We start from the raw sequence: 23,098 nt of genomic DNA, 5'->3' as shown, positions 1-23,098 counted from the left end.
AATGGAGAAAAAAGGCAACTGAAAACATTCGAGGTTGGTTAATTTCTTCTCTTTGTTTTTAACACAGGGTGTTTGAGTCTGGGTCCTTATAAAAAGATACAGTACCAAACTCTCTGACGTAGCATCAGAGATGGAAAAAAGTGCTTGTTATCCTTTCTATCCCTGTCTGAGTGGATGTGTTATCCCCTGCATAGTCATTTACCAGCAAAACAACAACACACCACGGAGGCTAATATACTGTACATTCACATTTAAATAGATATATACACATTCAGATCATACATACATACATACATACATAAGTATAAATGTCCAGGCATACACCTCATGCTGTACATGAAGATGGAGTTATCGTTGTGTTTGGCAGCCACATAAGCTGATTTCTGAAATACAAAAATAGGCCTCTTAACAAAAACTTCATCAAAGCAGCATCATGTGAAAAAAAATTTTGCTACTTCTGTAAAAAAAAAAAAAGTTTAGTGGAGTGTTGCACTTTGTTGTGAATAAAAATGAATGGCTGAAGGTGTCTGGAGGCAAACTACAAGCCAGGTCTGCTGGCTCTGGATGAGATGCCTCCCCTGGTGTATGAGCGAGGTGGGACTGACACGGGCACCAGCGGCGCTGCGGAGGAAGAGGAAGGATCAAAATCTCGAGTTAATGAAGATACTGACTGAAATCATCTCACCGGCAGGTAAAATCTTACTTGAAGCCAGCTGCTGCAACCTCTTTGATTCATAGTTTATCTGAGAACTGGAAGAGTTTCATCAGCGCTATAATCTACTGACCTGGGACGGGGACTTGTGAGTCTGGCTCCTCTTTATCTTTGATGGGCGAGTGCCCCAAGGGGTGGTGGGAAAACGAGTCCAAGAAAGATGAGCTGCTGATGCCAAGACTGATGCCTGTCACGCCGATTCCAAGAGAGTCTGGTGGAATGAACGAATAAATGAATGCATAAGTGATTAACTGATGCACTACTGGGTATGTACAGTACAAGTACAGGCAAAACAAAATGAAGTGGGTCTCAGTGTACAGTATCGGTGATTGCCAACGAGGGGATTTAAAATAAGAAGCTCTAAGCAATGGATAAATGGCTGAAATAGACAGTGACAAATAATGGATAAACACTTGAAATTGATGGCTAAACTACCAGTGGAACATGAATGGGTGGTGTTGATGAAGCGGTATTTGTATTAGTCTGACAGGGCCCTCTGAGAAAAACAGTTGGGATCCACTGTAGTATACCACATCTCTTTTCTGGGAGCATTTTTTTATGTTTTTATATTCAACTATTCAAGTTGAATTTCTGACCTGTGGCAACAGAGGCTCTGCCTGTCCGCCCCTGCCCGATGTTGTCCAATACTGTGAAGGAACGACGGTATGGAGTATCCGACTGAAAAAAAAACAAAAAAAGGGGTTCAAACATAAATCTCTGACACTCAAACCACTAAAAAGAATCGCCATTGATCATAAAATACAGAATATAAACTTTGCCAGCCCATTACTTGGCATATAAAACCCTTCTGCTTAAAGGGTAACTTCGGTATTTTTGACTTGTGAGAGTATGTGAAGAAGGCGTCTGTGATGATAAACAGCATCTTACCCTGTATGTGTGAGTGGTGTTGGGGCGAGAGAAGACGTCCAGTAGGAGGTGACGATCCCTTGGTATTAAACTGCCAGCTTCATCATTTATAGCACTATGGGCGCGGCTGGATGGGCCTTTCTGACGCTGGTCGGACGGAAATAATGGACAGATACGCAATCTTTTAAACAGCTGGTTAGAGGTGGTTTACGGCATTTGAAAAAAATTGACCAATGCATTTGATAGATGCTACAATGCAATTGTTTTTAGACTGTATACTTTAACACTTAAACCTATTATCTATTCAGAAAGCCTTCATTTAATCTGTGTTTCTGTTCCGGTGCTGTAACTGAAGTTCTTCATTGTCAGTGTAGTTGTGTTTCAGCAGTGTTGTACTCCACCTGTGCAAGTTTGGACTGCTGCCCCGAGTGAGACGACTCTGGGTCTCCGGTGCTGATGGGGGGAAGGAGTGTGTTCCTGCTCAGAGGCAACAGCGGAGACGTCAGGCAGTCGCTGGCTGTGTGTCTGTGGAAGAACACACACACTTCAATAAAGACCATAACTATCGATATGGATTGTTCTACGCTGCATCTGTGACGCTAAACTTATACTTGTTTCTGAAAAAGGTTGTGGGAGTTGTGAAAATTCACAGCTTAGGTGTAAGGATGAAATTCAAAGTTAGAATTTGACTTCTTGTGATAGGGTAGAAATAAAGAAAAGATGTGATTAGATAAATGTAGAAAATGTTTGTTCTTTAGGGCTGCGGTGAATTCTTTTGCCACAGTGCTATAAAATGTTGAAGTCATCCCTCCCCAGATAGAATTTGATGACCAAGATGCTACGGTAACAGTACTGTTTTTTGACATATTTGCATATAATTATCAATTTCCTACTTATTCCACACGTATCTCTTGTCTCTTTAGACCCCCTCATTCCCGAACTTCCCAATCTCAGTTTAGTATATTCTACCGAGGGTCCAAAATATGACATTTTCTGCCTTTACATTTGCATTTGCATTTTAAAAGATCCCAGAAATCACTTCTTCTAACCAACCAATATTTCCCATATGGACTGCCTATGAGCTGGGTCCAAACAATATTTCTTTTGTCCTACAAGTCTAAAAGCCTATTATGAACGCTTGATTTTCTTTTTTATTATCATTTGTGTTTATTTTCTCCCTATTTTCTATCTTATTTATCTTTCTTGCCTTATGAAAACTCTGCCATATCACACGAGTGTATGATCTTAGTTTGTTAATGACAGTGAATTATGAATGAGTCTTCTTTATGTGTGTGTGTGTGTGTGTGTGTGTGCGTCTTATTACTGATCCAACATATTTGCGTAACAGATGGGTGTTTATGGGATGCATTGCTGCCAAGTACTTTGCTCAACTATGTCTCTGTTTTACACTATGTTTTTTACTGCAGTATGTCTAAAGTATTGATAAATACATACAAATTGTGCACATTACATTACTGTAATTATTTCCTGTAATATGCCGCCTTGAGAATGCCACTTCACAAGCCTCTGGAAGGTTTTAGGCAGTTCTCCTTCACATTCCCTTGCAAATTGTATATGGCATCTTTTTTTTTTTTTTTTTTATACGTGTAAATAAAGAAATAAACAAACTGTGATATTAAAGGAATAGTTTTGAATGTGCTATTTCACTTTTTTGCTGAAAGTTAAATGAGAGGATCCCACTCTCAAATCTGTCTGTTAAATATGAAGCTGGAGTTTAGCATAAAGGCTGGAAACAGCTAGCCTAGATCTGACTAAAGACTCAAAAAAACAGCTATCAGTACCTCTGAATCTCCCGAATTAATGTGTTGTATCTTGTTTTATGGGCGGTTATGTGCCGGACTATTTCTTGGGGTTGAGCCTCATGGTGATGACAGTAAAGCAAAAGTAAAGTGAAATTACAAACGTTTTTACACTTAAAGTCTTCGATGTTCTCATCTAACTCTCGAATGAGCATAAAATGACATAAAAGTGCTCACAGAGTTTAACATTGAATAGAATATTTGACATTTCAAAAGAAAGGAAAACTACGTCGCATCACTTTAAACTATTACTCTTTCACCCGCGGTTCATAACAAGTTCATCTGTGAAGTTGATTTCACACATGAAACTTCTATCACCCACCCCATTATTCAGAGCCATGAGGCACAGAGTTGAAAGGGAGTCTGTTTTCAAAGTAATCTCACTCTGCCTCTGCACAACTTCAGAGACCGTAGGGGGAGATTGAGAGTACAAAAGCGAGATAGGAGTTTGGGTGGGGCTTCCCATGACACTACAACTCACAGACGTGTCCCGCGGATGACCTCATCCATGGATCCCGCTGCGCTGGCCTGACTAAGACTGGGAACCAGTGGCAGGAGGGTTCTGGGAGGAGGGTTTCTGCGTCGGGCAGACTGTGCCGGGCGGGACAGCGAGGAAGAGCTCTGCTCCAGGGTTCGGCGAGGGCGAGGTTTGTTGGAGGGGACCGCGCTGGAGCCTGGTCTGTGAGACGCTCGCTCTTCTGGCTCCCTGTATGGCAAGGACAGAGAGAGGAGCACAGTCGCTGAATGGTGCATTTCCACCTGCTGCCAGCTGACTGTGTGCTCTGCCAAACAAGGTGTTAAGACCAGGGACAGAAACATGGCATGAGCACGGCTATTGTCCCTCTATACTTTGTTTACCTGCATATGGAAAAGAAGAACTACAAGACATCTATGCCTGTTTTCATTCCCATTCAAATGCGTCGTGGATGTGTCATTGATTTTGCTTTTATTTTTTTCACTTTGGCACCAATGCTCATTGGATAGGAGAGTAAAAATGTGTGCATACTGGTTTCTTTCCAGCACACCCAGGTTCCTCTGCTGCAGTGGGATGCTGTGGATCACGATGAGGTCATTCAGGTTGTGCTGGGTCGCTGCTGTTCCTACTGGGACCCTTCCAGCCTGGGGAATGGTGTGAAAGTAATGAGACAGAAGGGGAGGGTAAAGGAAAAAGATGCAAAAGGACAGGAATGATTAAGAGAGATGTAAGAGGAGACATAATACAGGAGGAGAGGCAAGTCAGATACAAATAATGTATTTTACGAGAGCCAGTAGCCACACAGTTAGTTGATTCCATATCTACAATACAACATATTGTCAAAGAAATGGTTATTCATCATGCATTGATGTCAGGAGGGCCCCATATCCGCTATGCCATCAACCAAAAATAACATTCACATAACATTTAAAATGCAACAAAAGCAATAACTAGCAAAACAAAGCATTCTCGTTGTGAAAGGAAATAAAGTAGTTCATGTTGAAAATAAGTTGCAGTTAATCAAAACGGTGGTGATGAATTAATCAACAGGCAACAAGCACATTTATTCTAGAGATAAAGATAATGAGCCGTCATGGATGGTGTGCACACGACACGCCACCACTTTGGCTCTAAGTGAGGGAGTTACATACACTGGAAGGCCTTTTCTGCTTTTTGGTTTTCCGTCTGGACTTGTGCTTTGAGCCCCTTGACTTTGTGTTCTTTGAGGGGGGAAAAGGCAATGACCAAAAGGAAGATAGTGGATATAGAAGAAAAGGAAGGGAGATGGGTGAAGAACATGGAGGGAAATATAGACAGAAAGAAGAAGGGAAGAATAGACAAACGAAACAAAAGGTGCACGAAACACATTGGCAAGGTGAGGGGCAGAGAGTGAAGAGGGAAGAAAAGGAAACAGTGATACAAGTTAATGAACTGGAAGCATTGAAAGACTAAAAGAGCAACAGGCAGGAGTGAAAAAAAAGTGTGGACTGTGGAACAGAGACATGTGACTAAAGCCTGCTAAGACCTCACAGTTAGGAATGCTGAGCAAATGTTATATACAATACAGTAGTCTCCTCAGGGCTGAAATGATTCAAGGTCAACTTGAGTAAGACATGTCTTCTAATACAAATATCATTTTATTTTCATGTTATATATTGCAGTTATTATTAAAGTGAAGAAAACTCTAAAAAGTAAACTGTTGTTTAAAGGTGGTATTGATAACTTTGATAACTTTCAGCCACTAGATATCGCACTCTCCCTCCTCCGTTCCATAGAGAGGTGAAGCCCCGCCCCTTCCGGTGGACAACCATGAGACCTTATTTAGGAAAAAATATGTACGGTAGTCAACGGCGAGAGACAAATATTTTTATGATCATGTTTAAATTGTGGCATGAATCACACATATGATGTTTGTCAATTCAAAACATAATTTTCAAGTCAAGAAAGTCGCAGTTTGTCGTAGGTTTGTCGTAGTATCATTTAGTTTTGTGTGAAACCGCTCAGTGAACTACATCTCTCGTCTAGCACAGTATACGTCACCAACACTAGCTGGCCAACTTAGCTATATTTCACACACAAATGTAACGTTTGTTGCACCTTACCTGATGTGTTTTATCCAGCGACTGCTGGTCTTTTTATCAGCCGGTTGACAGAACGAGCGAGACCCGTTGCTGGTGTGAGTACATCCCAGTACGAAACACATCAGGCATCGTAGCTTCAGAGAGAGAGACGTCACTACGTGACTTTTGGGGTGTGTAGTCTTTGTAATTATGTGTTTTCAAAGTCTTATTCTTCAACAGTTTTACAACAAACTGGGACTTTCTTGACTTGCAAAATTATCTTTTAAATTGACAAACATCATAATGTGTGATTCATGGCGCAATTCAAACAGAATCAAAGAAATATCTCTCGCTGTTGAGTACCGTTCATATTTTTTGGAAATAAGGTCCCATGGTGGTCCACCGGAGGGGGCGGGACTTCGCTTCTCTATTGTATTCACTTCACAACAAGTGGTTGCCAGTTCGTTGCACAACCTGCATATTTTATGGTCGAGTGGAGTGAGACTCCAACAGTCATGTCAAGTGATGAATCTTTCCTGGTAGAGCAATAAAGTCACTTTGCAACATGTAGCTATACATTAGCTATAGTTTTAGGTTATTTTGTGCAGTGGTGTTTAAGATTCATGTAATGTAATCTATGGTAATAAAACTTAGGATATGGCTATCTGGACGCAACTGTAACTAATGCTATAGTGGCTAATTTTTATGAATATAAAAAGGTCACTATTAATATCATTATTTAATATGTTTCATAACATCTGTTAAAAACCCACATAGATTACTTTTTAAAAAGGATAATCTTTTGATTGACCTCCTGAACTGCTGACAGTGATGAAAGTGAAATGTGGCTCCCCGTCTACTCGCACCCTGCTGCCTCCCGACCCCCCTCAGACCACTGACCTGGAACTGCAGCCCGGCTGTGAGCGGAGGCACCCTGCTCTGGCAGAGTTTGGGCAGCATCGTGGGCAGCATGGAGAGCAGCATGAAGGGATTCTGGGAGTCTAGTTGCACGGGGCTCAAGTTCCCAGAAATCTTTTCATCATCTGCCAATCACACATACAATCACTTCCAAATACTGTACTCGACAATGGAACCATGTTAATATAAGTTAGTCTTAATCAATTCAGGCCTACTTGAGGTGCCGCATTCCCAGTGGCGTTGAACCAGCTCTTTCATCCAGCCAACCAGCTGCCGCCACACATCGTCAAACAGCAGGTCGAGCACAGCTTGACGGCGACACCGGTATGGAGAGACAGGGGGCATACAGTGATGCCTCCGACCCGACTCCGAACAATCCTGCTCCCACTCGTCCTCCCTGCAGAAGAAGACAGATACAGTAAATCATGTTAACAGCTGAGGTTTAGATTTAGATTCTGGCATGAGAAAGAATAAGGAAAGTGAGTAACTCACACGTCCTTGCTATCGAAAGCCAAGTACTCTTCCATCAGACCCTCCACTTCAATCACTCTCGGCTTGTCATGACTGCTGGAGCCACTGGAGGTGCCAGGAGGCTCATCCAGCTCTGCTGAGGTGGAAGTGATCAGCGGCGCTCTCCTGCCTTGCACGTTCAACCTTTCCCCCAAGACAAGGGCACACACAGTTAAAGGGAAGTGGTGTTGTATGAGGTACTTATCTATAGTCAAGGCAAGGAAGCAAAGCAATTTACTGCTGTGGACGGGGCCGACAGCAAAACGTATTATAGACACCTAAAAGAAAGGCTCATCTAAAAAAAAATCAATATCAATTTAAGTGTACGCTATGTTTAGAATATTTTCCGACGGGGATTTGACCTGAAAATTAAACTTATCTATACTGTTTTTGTCAACGGAGTCTTGTGGCTTTGAAGAGAGCAAAGTTTCTACTTCAGTTCAATTCCCCGTCAGAAACGGCTTTCTGGCGGTAAGATAAAGCGGCGAAAATATTCTAAATGTTGCTAAAGTACGTTTTTCTGATGGCCCCCGTCCACAGCAGTACATTGCTTTGCTCCAGTGTTGGTACTCCTGTCTGTTTCTTCAAACTGGGGGTGTGCCGACCGTCATCTACTGTAGGTAATACACTGACAATGGATAAGTACCTCATACAACACCACTTCAAAACACCAGAACTATCCCTTTAAGCACCTAAACATATACACATAAAGTGGTACGAAAACAGACACAAGCCAACACATTTTGTATGTTTTCTATAAATGATAAATTAACTCAAATCCAGCTGACAACTCCAGGCTATAAAAGCAGAAGGAAAATCCTGAAGAGAACTTTTACAGTATACACATGCACATGCACATGCACACGCTCACACTAACACACTGCATATGGTGACAATAGTAAAGTGGCTAACACAAACTCCTTTATGTCAACTTGGTTTTAAGAGTGGCAGTCCTCCTAGCAACTAGTCATCACAGCTAAGCCAACGTGACCCACAAACTTGATTAAGAAGCCCGAGCATCTAGGTCACAAAACCACAGAGTCAGCCGGGACTACTGTATAATTGATGCTCTAACACCAGTCATCTCTACAACCGGCCAACAGCCGCTCGAGAGAGAGAGAGAGAGAGAGAGAGAGAGAGAGAGAGAGACATGATATTTCTGATGAATTTCTTTAAATAATAAAGCAACTAGAATTACCGCCTTGTGGTTGTATGCCTCCGCCGACCAGTCAAGTTGCATTATACATCCATGTTTGTTCAAAATGTCATCACTTCATCATTTTATCCTGTTAGACATTTGTGTGAAATTGTCATAATTAGCATGAATTCATGAGTTATGGTCACAGTGGGGCTGCCCACTCCCACCTGCAACTGGATTTTAGATTTCCTGACAGAAAAACCTCAGGTGTCGCACTACATGTTGCTGGTGGATGAGACAATCGCCTATGAGGAGGAAAACCGTCTCGTCCTCAACACCGACAAGACCAAGGAGCTAATCCTGGATTTCAGGAGGAAAGCTCCCCCTCTGCAACCTCTGTGGATTAAAAGTGCAGAGGTGGAACGGGTTGACAGCTTCCGGTTTCTGGGCTTGCACATCACCAACAACCTGAGCTGGACAGTACACACCTCAGCCACTGTCAAGAAGGCACAGCAGTGGCTCTATTTTATCAGGTTCAATGAAGAAAGCTGGCCTGAGCCGCCAACCTCTTACCCAGGCCTCAACAGATCTTGTGGAGAACGTACGGAAACACCACACTAAAGGAGAGGAAAGACCTCCAGAGGTCTATAAAAACAACAGAGAGGATCATAAGAACACAAGCTACCCTCCATAGACACTCTGTTCACTGCTGCAGGAATAAAGTACAGGCCTTTCTTAGAGACCCACATCATCCGGGACACTCTGTTTAGGTGGAGAAGCTCCAGACACCAGGTAAGACACCAACAACCAGAGAGCATCAGAGCAAAAAGGAAGGGACATCAGACAGTCAACCAGTGAGTCAGTGCAGTAAAGACTTACTCGGTGCCACCCTTGTCTTTCTCCTGGGACTTCACACTGCTCTCTTTGCCTGCTGATGGGCTGCTGGCAGCGCTGCCTGAAGTAGCGTACCACTGGAAGCCGTCATCACTGGGACACATCAGCTGAGTTCCCAGGATCCTGAGTGACACACACACATAATGAATATTTTAGTAAAATAATTTTGTTTTCATACAAGAAAGGAGTGTTTTTTCCAGGTTTTTGATCCCACCACTGGTGCCCTGACGTAAAAGGTCAGGAGGTTGGGAGGAAACTGTGGATAACATACCGAAGATGTGGGAAACGTGTGGCCCACTGCTGACATTCATCCTGCAGCCCCTGGAGTATCCCTCCCCCGCTGCCTCTCCCCTCGTACAGCTCTTTGTCGATCTCCTCAAACATTTGCTGCACCTGCCGTGATGCTGCCTTGTCGAACTCCTGTGGGACAGCAAAACAAAAAGAGACAGACAGAGGAAGGAAAGCTAGTCAGTCCTCTGTTCTCATACACCGGCTCTACGACTGAAAGCCGCTGCTTTTCAGTCTGTTCATCAGTTATTGGCGACACATCGCCATATTTTTTTATCGTTTTTATCTCAAGACAAACTTCAACATGCATAATAATTAGCCTCTATGGCCCTTTGGGATGTGTGTATAGGTTTGTGGTCAAGTAAGAAATGAGAAAGAGACAGAGAGAAAGAGGTGAGTTAGTTTGCGTAACTTCTTTCTCAGAAGCAGCTTGAGGACAACAATCTAAATAAATCATTGAGTCCTGGAAAAGTTTTGCAGGACGAGCTGAGGCTAGAAAGCGCAGCATAATAACAAACCAATACCCAGTGGAATCATGCCTTGCATATATAAAGACGTACCAGACAAACAAGTCATCTACTATACGATACGGTAACTGGTTGAAGGTCGTTCTATGTTTTTCCACAGGTTTGCCAAAAGGTGACAAATGTTAGTAAGTAAAATCAAAATCTGACATTACAAAGTGCATTAACATATGTCTGTGGAGTCTTTTCATCTTTGCAACAGAATAACAGAGAGGATGGAAAAATGCTAGAGGAAAAACAATGTGTGTGTGTGTGTGTGTACGCTTGAGTATGTTTTTTGTGCAACAGACAGTCGGACTGGCATCATCACTTCACATTAAGATCTCAGGAGCAGACTTACATCGTAGCCCCAGGAAAAAACAGAGCTCCTCTCTGTGGAGATGCCAGTGCCCGTGGAGCTGTGGATACCTGACCAGGACTGGCTGGAGTCTACTGAGATGACGGTGGGACAGTCAGAGTGACCTGAGGCAGCAGACGTCTCTGAGCTACATAGAAAAAAGGACAAGGAAGTTGTGAGGTCTAAATGCAGTTAGAGAAGTAATGTTTCACCACGTTTCATGTAGGGTAGGGCTGCATCGATACCGGATCAGATACGGGGGCCTATACTGACTCAAATAACTGGATCGGGTATCAGTGACAAAGGGGGGCAACCTATGTTTATATACTATATACATTATATACTGGAATTTGAATTCCTGTTTAAGTTTTGACCAATTTGTTGCTGCATTTAAAAAGTTACACCTGAATTGTAATTCCTGTTAATTTTGAAGATTTTTTTTACCAAGTTGCTGGTGCACGATTTGTTATTTGAATAATACATTTATTTGTTATTTTTTGTTTTACAAAGTTAAGAAAGCAGTGTTTAAGTCAAGCCTGATGTTGCCTGACACATAAAAGAATGATCCCAGTCACTTCCACACAGTGATACAGCTTAAATTTAAACACTGGTAATGGATCGGTACTCGATATTGGCCAATACCCAAAGCCCAGGTAACGCTATCGGTATCGGGACTGAAAAAGTTGGATCGGTGCATCCCCACATGTAGGGGATATAGTTCACAATCTATGTTTCCAACAACCCCTCTCTCACAGCAAACCATCGCCTGTTTTGCATATACCCAGCAAATTTAACAAGTATATACAAACACCTTGACTCTATGTCACAATATAAACCAGGTCTCTATTATGTGGCCGCGTAAATCTTACTGGCGGTGGTTGATGACATAATCCAAGGCAAGGTTTCAAAGTGGAAAATAAAGGGCAAATGTCAAAGTAATTGAATATTCCAACAGCCTGACTCATTATGTATTCTTTTAACTGCACATCTGAAGGAGGCAATGTGATATCAATTAATCCACTGCTTCTGGGTGTCTTGTTTCACATAGCAAGAGCCCTGAGAATCAGCTGTCCACTCAAGAGGGTGTAACATTACAAAACACACAGGCAGGAGTATGTTTGTGTACTAATTGTGAGTAGTTTCATCTTGGCCGTACTCTGGCATTGCCTAGGTTTATCTCCTTGCAGAACAAGCCCGGGCTGCCCTGTCTGTAGAATGACCAGTTACCTGTTATGAGCAGAGACAGCTTCCTGGAGGTCATGGAGGTAACGCTGAGGCGTTTGGTTATCGTCTGCTTCCTCTGGGAGAGGGTGGTGGTCGAGGCTGCTGCGAGACAACCCGCGACTGCATAAAAGACAGATTGAGAACATCAATCAATAAAGTCTGATGAAAATAGTGAGTTTGTAATCACATTTTGGAGAGGCCACTACTGGTGTGTTTAATGTCTAATGGGCTTACAGTCACAAAAACATGACAAAACATTATGAAAATATTGAATTGACTGAAGCAGCTGTGTGGTTGAATCCAGACACAAGTGAAAACTGAGTTAGATGTCCAATTATAGAAAAGGATATGATGGTGATGTACTCTATGTGATCTGTATCATAATTCTTGCTGTGTGCCTATCCAAAGGACCATACTGGTGTTTTGAATAAATACTGTATGTATATGTATATGCTCCACAGACAGACTCAGGAAATCCTTTGTCCCCCGAGCCATCAAACTGTACAACACCTCTCTAGGGACGGGGGGGGATAAGGACAGATAATAATGCACACAGTGCACTTTCATAGACTAAGCTACTGGAGTTACCATGCACTATACTCATTTTTAACAGTCTCTTCTACACTATATTCATTTTTAACAGTTTCTTCTGCACTATATTCACTTTTTTAATAGTCGTGTATCACAGCTTTAACCCTGCACTATATTCAGTTTTAACAGTTTTTCTTCATCTCCTTGTATTTTTATATCTGGTATATTTGTTTTGTACTTTGTACTACTAACTTTTTTACTGCCTTTTTACTAACATGTTTTGCACTATGGAACTGTGATGCTGGAAACTTGAATTTCCCTCGGGATCAATAAAGTTACTATCCATATATCCATCTATCTATCTATCTATCTGTCTATCTATCTATCTATCTATCTATCTATTTACCTATCTATCTATCTATCTATCTATCTATCTATCTATCTATCCATCATCCATCCATCCATCTATTTTTCTATCTATCTATCTATCTATCCATCCATCTACCTACCTATCTATCTATCTATCTATCTATCTATCCATCCATCTACCTACCTACCTATCTATCCATCTATCTATCTATCTATCTATCTATCTATCTATCTATCTATTTACCTATCTATCTATCTATCTATCTATCTATCCATCCATTTAATCTACCTACCTATCCATCCATCTATCTATCTATCTAACTATCTACCCATCCATCCATCCATCTATTTGTCTATCTATCTATCTATCTATCTATCTATCTATCTATCTATCTATCTATCTATCTACCCATCTACCCATCCATCCATCCATCTATTTGTCTATCTATCTATCTATCTATTTTTCTATCTATCTACCTATCTATCTATCTATCTAATCTATCTATTATACTTAATTTTACTGCCGACTATTAACCAAAGTGTGACCTCATGAAAACAGGGAGATGTTGTTCCATGATGTGACAGGTGGCCTGTCATTAACTGGATCAATAAAACTATTATTTTACACTGTCACTCGATAGTCACTCATCTCCCTTTCCCTCCAGTATAACGTTATAATGACATCATTCAATCCCTAGAGAGAAGCCGTGTCTACAGTGCTCAGCTGGTACATTACTCACATCTCCAGCTTGTGAGATACAGGTCTTCTGTTGTATCGTGAAATCATCCTCCCTGTCTCCTGTGTTTATAGGCTCGAGCCCTCGTCTCTCATTCTCGCCTCCTCGACTCTCTGGTAACAGATCAGAGGAAGGTCTGACATCTCCTCTAGTCCGCAGATATAAACACCCTCAGCACGGCTACAGATGCTAATGTTGTTGACAATCAATTTTAACGCTACATCTTTAAAAGACAACGTGAGAGGAGCCAGCTATCGGGGGTTCTTCTTGTGCTAATGTTAGCACCACCACCAACCACCAACAATAATAATACGGCTGTCATGGATACGCAGCTCTGTGTGCCCCGTGGCCTCACGGGAAATAGAGTTCCGACCACCACAAAATAGCTTTCAGTCTATTGGCTATTTCACTACAACTCCAAGCATGCATTGCGATAAAAAAAAGAGTATTGCGTCTCTGAAATGTATCCGCTTGGTTACGGTGTCGACTGAACTCAAAAATGCGTAATTAATTATTTAATTTGTATTAAATTCCATAAAAAAATCTGTTTTATTTTCAGTGTAAATTTATGTATGATATAGGTTTTTTTTTTTTATCTGTAGATGAATCGAATGGGTTAATATAAAAGGTAGGAACTATTATTTTGTTACACAATTTGGGGGGTAGTCGAGTAGAATTCACAGTAGGACCTAAACAGTGACATGTGTGGCGTTCAAGTAGCGTAGGTAGGAATTAGACAAGTTTCATGTTTTGTCCTGCATTGAAACATTTATAAACACGACAAGGTAAGGTTGACTGACACTTTGAAGAAATTGTGTTGTAATAAAATAATAAAATGTTTGTGTTTAGCTGTTATAGCCTTTACTAACCTCTGTTTTCTATTTGACTGCAGAGACTGTCTTTTCTACTACTGTGAACATGGACGCCCTGCAGAGGAGAGAGATCCAGGAGGACATGGTTCAGTACCAACTCTTCTTGATGCAGCCAGACGGTTCAGCTTCACAGCACACTGAGGAATATCTCACACATCTGGTGGAGGAGATGTTGGCAAAGGTTGCCCCACTATTGATACAACACATCTGGCAGCATCAGTCATTCAACCTCAAGTATCATCCTGAGAAAGGTATAGGTCAATTTTCAATTCAATTTAAATTCAATTTGCTTTATTGATCATGACTGTCAGGTGAACAATATTGCCAAAGCGTCAATTCAATAATAAATAAAAAGAAATAAAGAACAAAAGAAAAAAAAACATATATATACATATATACAATTCATTAAGCAAATTACAATATATAGATATTTAAAAAGCATGTAAATGGAAGAAAACAATAAAGAAGTAATTCATGTTTGTTGTGTCAATAAAACAAACAAACAAATAAAAAACAATTAGGATAAATGTAAAAAAACAAAAAAACATGAAGTAGATGAGTAAATAAAAGGCAGAGTGTGAGTTACATCTATTATGTGTTGTTGTGGTTGTCTCTTAGGCTGGGACATGCACTGACATTAGTCTTTATCAAGAACACCCTAGGGAGGAATTTATTTAAAGGTCCCATATTGTAAAAAGTGAAATTTTCATGTCTTTTATATTATAAAGCAGGTTTAAGTGCTTTATATAAATACTGTGAAAGTATCGAAGCGCTCAATATACGGAGAAACACTCACAGCCAGTATTCAGAAACTGTGCCTTTGAAACAAGCCGTTTGTGATGTCACAAATATACAATATTGAGACCGTTTCACAGTTTTAAACGTAAACATTCTAAATGTGTCCCAGTTTATTTCCTGTTGCAGTGTATGTAAATTGCATCAGCTGACAGGAAGTAAACCTGGACCCAAGCTGTTTCCTAGCAACGCAATTCCGTTGTCATTCTGTTGAAATGCACTAAAACGGAGCGTTTCAGACAGAGGGTGAATACAGGTATATTCAGGCAGACCGTATGAGAAAAATATTGTGTTTTTTGAACATTAAAGCATGTAAACATGTTCTAGTAGAAACACAAAATACAAGTATGAACCTGAAAATGAGCACGATATGGGACCTTTAAATATTGTCACACTTACTCACACTAAAGACTGATATATATGTTATTTTTATTGACAGGTGGTATCCCTGCTCACATTGGAGGTAGCACTCAGTTTGGGGATAATGTGGAGGACGAGTGGTTTGTTGTTTACCTCCTGCAGCAAATCACAGAGGTCTTCCCAGAGCTTGCTGCCAGGTGAGACAAAATGTGCTTTGAAAACCAATGATTTCATTGCCATATCGCAGTGCATAAACATGCATCAGTTTTAGATGTTTGTCATTAGCTTCTCTTTTTCGTGTTTTTGTCTGAAGAGTTGAGGACAATGATGGGGAGTTTCTTCTGATTGAAGCAGCAGATTATCTTCCCAAGTGGCTGAATCCGGACACCAGTGAAAACAGGGTGAGTCGACCAGATGAGATGGCAGATAATATAATGATGTTTTTTTTATAGTTCATGGTCTTTATCACAATTTTTGTTTATGTCTGTTTAGAGGACCATACCAGTGGAATTACATGTCTTAGCCCTTTAAATACAAATCACACTGCCGACCATTTCCCAAAGCATATCGTAAATTTGTCGATGGATATCACACCTTCCAAGCAGCCATTGGTTTCAGTTAATCTGAGTAATGTATAAGAACCTAATTTGTTTGATTTGAAACATGTGGTAATCACCATTATGTACTGTTCAGTCATGACCTCACCTTGGACTAGTTTTAATATTCTTCCTTGTTGGCATGTTGAAGCACAATTCCTCTTCTAAGACTTCCAAAAACCAACACTTTTAATGCAAGAAACAATCACCTAACTACTTTACCTTTAACTAATTTACCTAACTACTAACTTTGTGGTAATCCAAAATCTATTTAACATAATTCATGCATAATGATTTTTTTGTTTTGTAATACAAAAGCTGCCAGGGCAAAGCTTGATGTTGATCATGTAAGTGTAACAAAAAATACAAAGACTCACTCATAGGGCCCTTTTTAAATATCTTCCTCTTGTCATTGTATGTGTTTACTGTGAGTTTAAGCCTTCATTGTTCCACTTATTCTCTTTTGCAGGTCTTCTTCTACAGAGGAGAATTGCATATTCTGCCCTGTCCCTCCAAATCCAGTCCAGTGGGGGTCTCAAAACATGTGGCACCAAGTGTGGCACAAGCTCTAGCACTGCTCTCCTCCCACCCAGAGGCCTGTCGGGCAAGCCCCAAGATCTGTTCAGCCCTGAGGAAGCGATTAGAGGGGTGAGAGGACGCCTATCTTTAATACACAAATGTGTTGCAGATTCAACGCCATTTACATTTTTATATGCTTTCCACTGTGGATCCTCTGACTCTGACGTATTTTTACACTAAAGAGGAAAAAGCAAAATGTCAAAATCCAGTATTTCAAGGTGCAGAATCAGTGTTAAAGTGATAAAACACTTGCAGAAGCATAAGAAGAGCTTGTTAACAGCCTCATAAATATTTTATGCAAGTGGATAAAAACAATATGCGACTGGTATCAGCAGGTATTTGTAAATGTATCAATAATGAAAAAGCAAATCAATCTCTACTTTCCACTTAGGTACCCAGAGAAGATTAAAGCTGGCCTCCATCGTGCCCACTGCTTCATACCCTCAGGTATCGCCATAGTGTTAGCACAACGACCAGACCTGGTCGCCCCCGCAGTGTCAGCGTTCTACCTGCGAGATCCAGTAGACCTGCAGGCATGTCGAAGTTTCAAGACCTTTCCCCCCGACACAAGAGTCCTCACCTCGGTAAACGCAACTTAAAGATTCATTATTGTAGCGGTCTAGGCAAAGAAAGGGAATTATTTCAAAATACTGCTTCTGTGTTGTGTCATAAATGTGTTTATTTCATGCACAATACTGTAATCACTGTTTGTGTTTTAGTTTTTTATTAGTATGTTTCAGCTTTTGTGAAATATCTTCAAACCTTTATGCAAACTATAACCTTGTGTGTGTATATGTATTTCCAGGTGACATTCACCCGTTGCCTGTACGCCCAGCTGCAGCAGCAACAGTTCACCCCAGACCGGAGGAGCGGCTTCACACTGCCTCCTCACTCTCATCCCCAGTACAAAGCCCATGAGCTCAGCATGAAACTGGTGAGCCATCATCTATGTTTCCTCTTGTTTCCGATCTCTCTTTTGGATTAGTACATTTATGCATTTGGTAGGATGCAAGGTGGCCTTTTAGTGTTGTATTTGACTATATGTCTGTCTCGCTCTGTGTGTGTGTCATCATCAGGCCCATGGCTTTGAGATCCTGTGCTCTAAGTGCATGTTGCCATCATCGGAGCCTGATGCCCCCATCAGTTGTAACCCTCAGTGGAAAGGCTTCATGGACAGCCTGAAAAGGAACGGCTACTTCCGGGTTAGTCACACTTTTTTGAATGTTGAGGTCAAGATCAAGATACAGAGTAGCTACTTCACCACACCTGGAATATTAGGTTAGGCATAAAAGGTCAAAGTTAACGCAATAATAACATGTTAATGCAAATTCGTTTTAACGCCGCTAATTTCTTTAACACATTAACGCATCTTGCGATTTTGAGGTTGTAGCGGGCTCAGTTTTAAAACTAGAGTGAAGATACTGGCATCAACTAGAAAACCTAAGGAATCCATTGGTACCAACCATGCCATACTAGCTCACCGGGAAGGAATTAAACTCGCACTAAATTTTGGCCAGGAAAAACTGGTATGGCTGTTTTCAAAGGGGTTTACCTCTGACCTCAAGATATGTGAATGAAAATGGGTTCTATGGGTACCCACGATTCTCCCCTTTATGCCCACTTTATGATAATCACATGCAGTTTAACACACATTTGCATAAAGCAGCATATTTGCCCACTCCCATGTTGATAAGAGTGTTAATTACTCGACAAATCTCCCTTTAAGGTACATTTGAACAGATAGAAAATGTGTGACGAATTTGCGATGAATTGCGATTAACTATGCACAATCATGATATTAATCGTGATTAAATATTTTAACCGATTGACAGCCCTATTAAATATGCAACATACTACTGTGGAAAGTTTATTTTATTGTTGTCAAAACGCAGGGAGAACTGGAAGGTTCGGCCCGTTACAGAGAACTGACAAGATCTGCGGAAAACTTCTTCAAACAGTCCGTCGCTTCAAACTCAAGGTGAGGACTGTGGCTGTGCATGTGTGTATGAACACTGTGAATAATATGCCCTCCTGCGACATCCGAGTGTATCGGTCTGAATGTACCTGTTGTCTACGTTGTTTCAGTGCTTCGTCCCCGGGTGAGGATGTTCTCCAGCTGCTGCACGGCTGCAGTCCGTTCAACTTGGAGGAGCTGAAGAAACAAGAGTCACAGCTCCCCCAAGAGGACAGTAAGTGAAAGTTTTACTTTTTACTACTGTACTTACTATAAAATAAAACTGAAATGACATTGCCAGAAAGTAGACATTGTCTTTGTCTCTGCCACCTGGGATTTTCTGCTTCCTGCCAATTTCCTTTCACTTTCTCTCCCTTTTTAGTCTGCATCCTCCATTCTCTACCATCTCTCCCTTTCAAGCATTTCCCATAGTTAGATGCTTTTTGTGTCTGTCTCCAGATGACAGCTGGCTGGATATCACAACTCAGGATTTGGAGCGCATGTTGCAGGAGAGGAGTGGGGGGAGAGCTGATGTTGGCGGCCAAAACTCCAGCTCAACCAAACAGACACAGGGTGCAGAGGAGAGGAGGAAGGAGATGGAGGGCGTCAAGGAGGAAGAGGAAGCTGTTTTCAGCCTGGTAGCAGTCAGTCAGGGGATGAAGAACTTCCTCAATGCCATGTCGTCGCATGAAGGTGCCGAACTTCCCTGGTGAGACTGACTGACAGACTATCTGGCCTGTACACCTGATTGATTTGGCAATATTTAGCCAAGATCATCAACGGCACATTTGGGTCAATAAATAAAATAATTTAGCATTGTTTATGTATTTGATTTTTCCATATGATACTAAAAGGTAATGAACAGAAAAACACACACATGTTGGAGCACAGTAAATCTAACCCATGTGTAAATCATTTTAGTGTGCAGTTAGATGTAACAAATCTGTGCTGCAAAGGCCAATACGTTCATACTTTAGCCTGTCTAGCTAATGCATTTCAATGTGTATCGTCCCACCGATAGTCTGTCAGTTCAGGTTTCACATTGTTTTTTTTCTCTGTATTCCAGGAGCAGTTCAACTCAGCCTTTCAGTTTTGATCCTGACTCCATGTCCAACGCACTGGACAGACTGCTAGGTAGGTAGAAGTTATGAAAGATGTGGAACGGTAAAAAAATAACTATCAGAAAACTGAATCTGTCTGTCTTTGAATTTGTATAGGAAGCAAAGAAGAAGAGCTAGATTCAGATGATCTAGATGATGATGATGATGAAGGTGATGATGATGATGAGGAGGAGGAGGGAGAGAAAGAAGAGGGGTCCTCTGGTCACACAGAGGTGAACGGGACAGAAACGTTGGACGGTCTCAGAGGATACATGGACCAAATGGATCAGGAGCTGATGAGCACTAATATAGGGCAAAGCTTCAGTCTGACGGTAAATTATATATATATAACATATATATAATTTCCAAAACATAGGTGAAATAATGCACGTGTATCATCCTGAATCTAGTTATTGAACCAATTGTTGTCCTTTCTGCAGAATTACAACAAGGCCGGCTCGGACAACGGCTCCGCTCAACCCTCCGCCACGGACGGTGTCCCGAAACATGGAGGGGTGGAAGAGACAGAGGAGGAGATCCAGCCTCTGGACGTCGACCTCAATCTGGTCGCAAACCTGCTCGAGTCCCTCAGCTGCCAGGCCGGGCTGGCCGGACCGGCTTCTAACCTGCTACAGAGTCTGGGTATACACCTACCACCCAACTCTGACCCCTCGTAAAGGACAAGAGGTAGGCTGAGAAACTGAAACACGCAGCAGCTGGGATGAGCATCTAGAGCTAAAGCTGGTAGCTGAATGCCTTCATTCACATTGACAGTAATTCGGTTGGCAAAGCACTCATGGATGTCGTAGACATCCTGTGGAGCTTTTATTGCAAGCAAACACTGTTTTGTTTACATTAAGTGTTTTCTCACCGAAACTGTAAAACTGTATTATTTAGGAATGAAAAATACGTTGGGTGCATTTCCTACATCATAAAACATTCGCTTTTGGATTGGACATGCATAGTTTGTAGTTTACAGTTAGTACTAAATATACTGTGCACCAGTACAAAAAAGGAAAGAAAGCTCATACACGTGCACAAGATACATTTAAGATGACATTAATTTAAACTACACTTAAAACTGCATTTGGTAACTTTGAGCAAATGTGCTAAAAAAGTTATTTTTAAAAGACAGTCACTATATCCTGACAGTAGTGCATGAGACAGATCATCTGTGAAAAAATCATGTTAGGAACATGATTTCTTCACAGATGATCTGTATAATGACCGTTTTATAAAAATAACTTTATCATATTTACTTAAAGTTACCAAGAGCAGCTTTAGCACATCAAATTAACATAATGAAATTATGTACACGGTTTTACAATATATATTTTTTCCAGTGGATAGTTTCCTGTTTGGTCCATCTTAGTGTACAAATTATAGATATTATAGGATGTCTCCATGAATTATGTACGATTGGGACATGTTTATCGCAGTGTTAAAATAAATGCATTTATCTCCAGTTTTGGTTGCAGTGTAAATACAGATTTTTTGTTCTGTCTGTGTTGCCATGAATCTTTGTCAAGTTTTTATTCATGTTCCTTTATCCAACAAACCAAGTCTGTGACAGTCTGACAGACAGGAGAAAGCACATTTGAGCAATAAAGCCCGAGGCAGGATGAAGCAGAACTCCTGCTACAGAATACATTACAGAAAAAGCAAGGTATGACCATTATGATCAGGTTCACAGAGGGTTTTTAATACATGCAGCTTTGTGTAATGATGGAATGTGTGTACTGTTGGTGTTTTTGGAGAGCACTTACATTTGGTTGTCAGAAACAATAAATATTTTTTGGAAATAAAGTCTTATCAAGGTGTCATTTCAGTTTATACAGATTATCTTTGGTGCACCATCATCAGGTAGTTCAACTTTATTATCACATTCACATTTGCTACTTATATTTTACAATATAATACATACTTTCGAGGAAGCTAATTAAATAATAATAAAAAGCATATTCTTAAATTAAAACCATTTAGCTTCTGGTAATGGCTCAAAGACGTTGGTGACAGCACCATTTAATCCATTTCATTACGATCCCTTCTCATCTGACTAACCTCAGCAGTCAAATTCATTCAAGGGCAACTTCTACAATCCTCTGGTTAAAAATTAATTCAGTCAAGGATCTGAGTTTTAATATTATAAAACACTGTTAAGTAAAGGCAATAAAGCGTGTTCAACAGTCTGTGTCCAGTGCGAAAAACACATTCCTCATCGTCGTCCCTTCTCATCTGAAAAAGCTGTCAGAATCATTCAAGGACAAACATGGGCGTTTAAATCTGTTCATCTTAATACTGTTAAGTTAATCATGTCACATCATATCTAACTCTCTCCCATTGTTTATCAGACAATGATTTTTTAAAAATAGCCACAATTCTCCTCAAATGTCCCCAGCTTTTCGTGGATAAACATTACAAAAAAGATGCCTGTTGATATTTGTTTCAGCTCTAAAAGAAAACTTGTATTGTGTGACTCATGCTGCTGATATGTACTCATTTCAGAGTCGCTGGTTTAGAAACTGCTGCTCTCCCATTAAGGCAACGGTCTGTCTATCACTGTTTTTAAAAAGTGCCTAATGTTCTTTACCCAACTGGAACAGAGTGATCTTTGTGATGTTTTGTTTATACTGTGTCCTGTACAGGTGCTCAATTTCTTCATGTAACAGCAGCAGAAGCATATGGCGTACATGTTAGTATTTAAAGGTACAGTGTGTAACATTTCAGGGGATCTATTAGCAGAAATGGAATATAATAATCATAACTATGATTTCATTAGTGTAAAATCATCTGAAATTAAAACTTGTGTTTTCGTTAGCTTAGAATGAGACCTTCATATCTACATAGGGAGCAGGTCCTCTGGCGGAGTCCGCCATGTTGCTCCACCATATTTCTACAGCAGAACAAACAAACCAAACGCTGGCTCTAGAGAGAGCCTTTCGCGTTTTTATGTTACCTGACGGCAACCATAGTTCTCCAACTCGCTTGTGAAACTGTGGTAACGCGAGCCGCAGAGTGCAAAACCGTGGCACCGCCAGCCGCTGTCTGACTTCCGTTGCTCCTAAAGTAGTGTTATTATGGCAAGGATGGCCTCTGAGCGAGGTGAACGGCGTGACCACGGTTTTGCTCAGTGGCTCACGTTGCCGCAATCTTGGTAAGGGAAGAGTGAGCAGAGGGGTACTTCAGTTGGTTGCAATCTGCAACCACACCACTAGATACCACTAAATCCTGGCAGAAATGGAGTACAATATTAATAAGCCTGTTTTCTTTAGTGTATAATCACCTGATAATAAGAATTGTTGTGTTTTTGTTACCTTAGAATGAGCCGTTTATATCGCCGCTGCACTCTCTCTCTCTTGCTTCACCATTCACTGCCAACATAAACACACACTCTACACACTGACACACTGACCTACGCTACTCTTGCAACAACTGGCT

The 23,098-nt window shown here is 40.9% G+C and overlaps 2 protein-coding genes across 3 annotated transcripts; one reads left to right on the top strand and one right to left on the bottom strand.

Moving 5' to 3' along the window:
- Window positions 1–33: 33 nt before the first annotated feature.
- On the bottom strand, window positions 34–13,711 carry fam149b1 (family with sequence similarity 149 member B1). Of its 2 annotated transcripts, XM_037781897.1 has the most exons (16): window positions 13,408–13,711; window positions 11,771–11,887; window positions 10,547–10,691; window positions 9,666–9,814; window positions 9,380–9,517; window positions 7,345–7,506; window positions 7,068–7,249; window positions 6,835–6,977; window positions 5,026–5,094; window positions 4,406–4,518; window positions 3,881–4,105; window positions 1,981–2,104; window positions 1,601–1,726; window positions 1,309–1,390; window positions 786–923; window positions 34–621 (listed from the first exon to the last, which is right to left on the bottom strand). In XM_037781897.1, exons 1-16 carry the CDS (start codon window positions 13,452–13,454, stop codon window positions 539–541), a joined length of 2,043 nt encoding a protein of 680 aa, XP_037637825.1. In that variant the 5' UTR covers window positions 13,455–13,711; the 3' UTR covers window positions 34–538. The 2 variants fall into 2 exon arrangements, with proteins under 2 accessions (XP_037637825.1, XP_037637826.1); XM_037781898.1 differs by lacking the exon at window positions 5,026–5,094 and having other exon boundaries at window positions 13,408–13,709.
- A 240-nt stretch (window positions 13,712–13,951) lies between these two features.
- On the top strand, window positions 13,952–20,842 carry ecd (ecdysoneless homolog (Drosophila)). The gene is made up of 14 exons (XM_037781899.1): window positions 13,952–14,189; window positions 14,297–14,527; window positions 15,511–15,628; window positions 15,745–15,832; window positions 16,497–16,675; window positions 16,998–17,190; window positions 17,412–17,540; window positions 17,683–17,808; window positions 18,499–18,584; window positions 18,692–18,795; window positions 19,020–19,269; window positions 19,627–19,694; window positions 19,778–19,992; window positions 20,101–20,842. Exons 2-14 carry the CDS (start codon window positions 14,323–14,325, stop codon window positions 20,335–20,337), a joined length of 1,998 nt encoding a protein of 665 aa, XP_037637827.1. The 5' UTR covers window positions 13,952–14,189; window positions 14,297–14,322; the 3' UTR covers window positions 20,338–20,842.
- Window positions 20,843–23,098: the final 2,256 nt, after the last annotated feature.

Source organism: Sebastes umbrosus, chromosome 10, assembly GCF_015220745.1.
Source record: "Sebastes umbrosus isolate fSebUmb1 chromosome 10, fSebUmb1.pri, whole genome shotgun sequence".
Taxonomy (NCBI): Eukaryota; Metazoa; Chordata; class Actinopteri; order Perciformes; family Sebastidae; genus Sebastes; species Sebastes umbrosus.
Note: the sequence above shows the minus strand (reverse complement) of the source record. Positions and strands in the feature narration are given on the sequence as shown.

Coding starts and splice junctions, on each gene's coding strand:
- fam149b1 (XM_037781897.1), bottom strand. CDS start 13,454: ATGATTTCACGATACAACAGAAGACCTGTATCTCACAAGCTGGAGAT. Junction 9,518..9,665: donor ACACGTTTCCCACATCTTCG/GTATGTTATCCA, acceptor TGTGTCACTCAG/GATCCTGGGAACTCAGCTGA. Junction 1,391..1,600: donor ACACCACTCACACATACAGG/GTAAGATGCTGT, acceptor TTTTTTTTTCAG/TCGGATACTCCATACCGTCG.
- ecd (XM_037781899.1), top strand. CDS start 14,323: ATGGACGCCCTGCAGAGGAGAGAGATCCAGGAGGACATGGTTCAGTAC. Junction 14,528..15,510: donor CAAGTATCATCCTGAGAAAG/GTATAGGTCAAT, acceptor TTTTATTGACAG/GTGGTATCCCTGCTCACATT. Junction 15,629..15,744: donor TTCCCAGAGCTTGCTGCCAG/GTGAGACAAAAT, acceptor TTTTGTCTGAAG/AGTTGAGGACAATGATGGGG.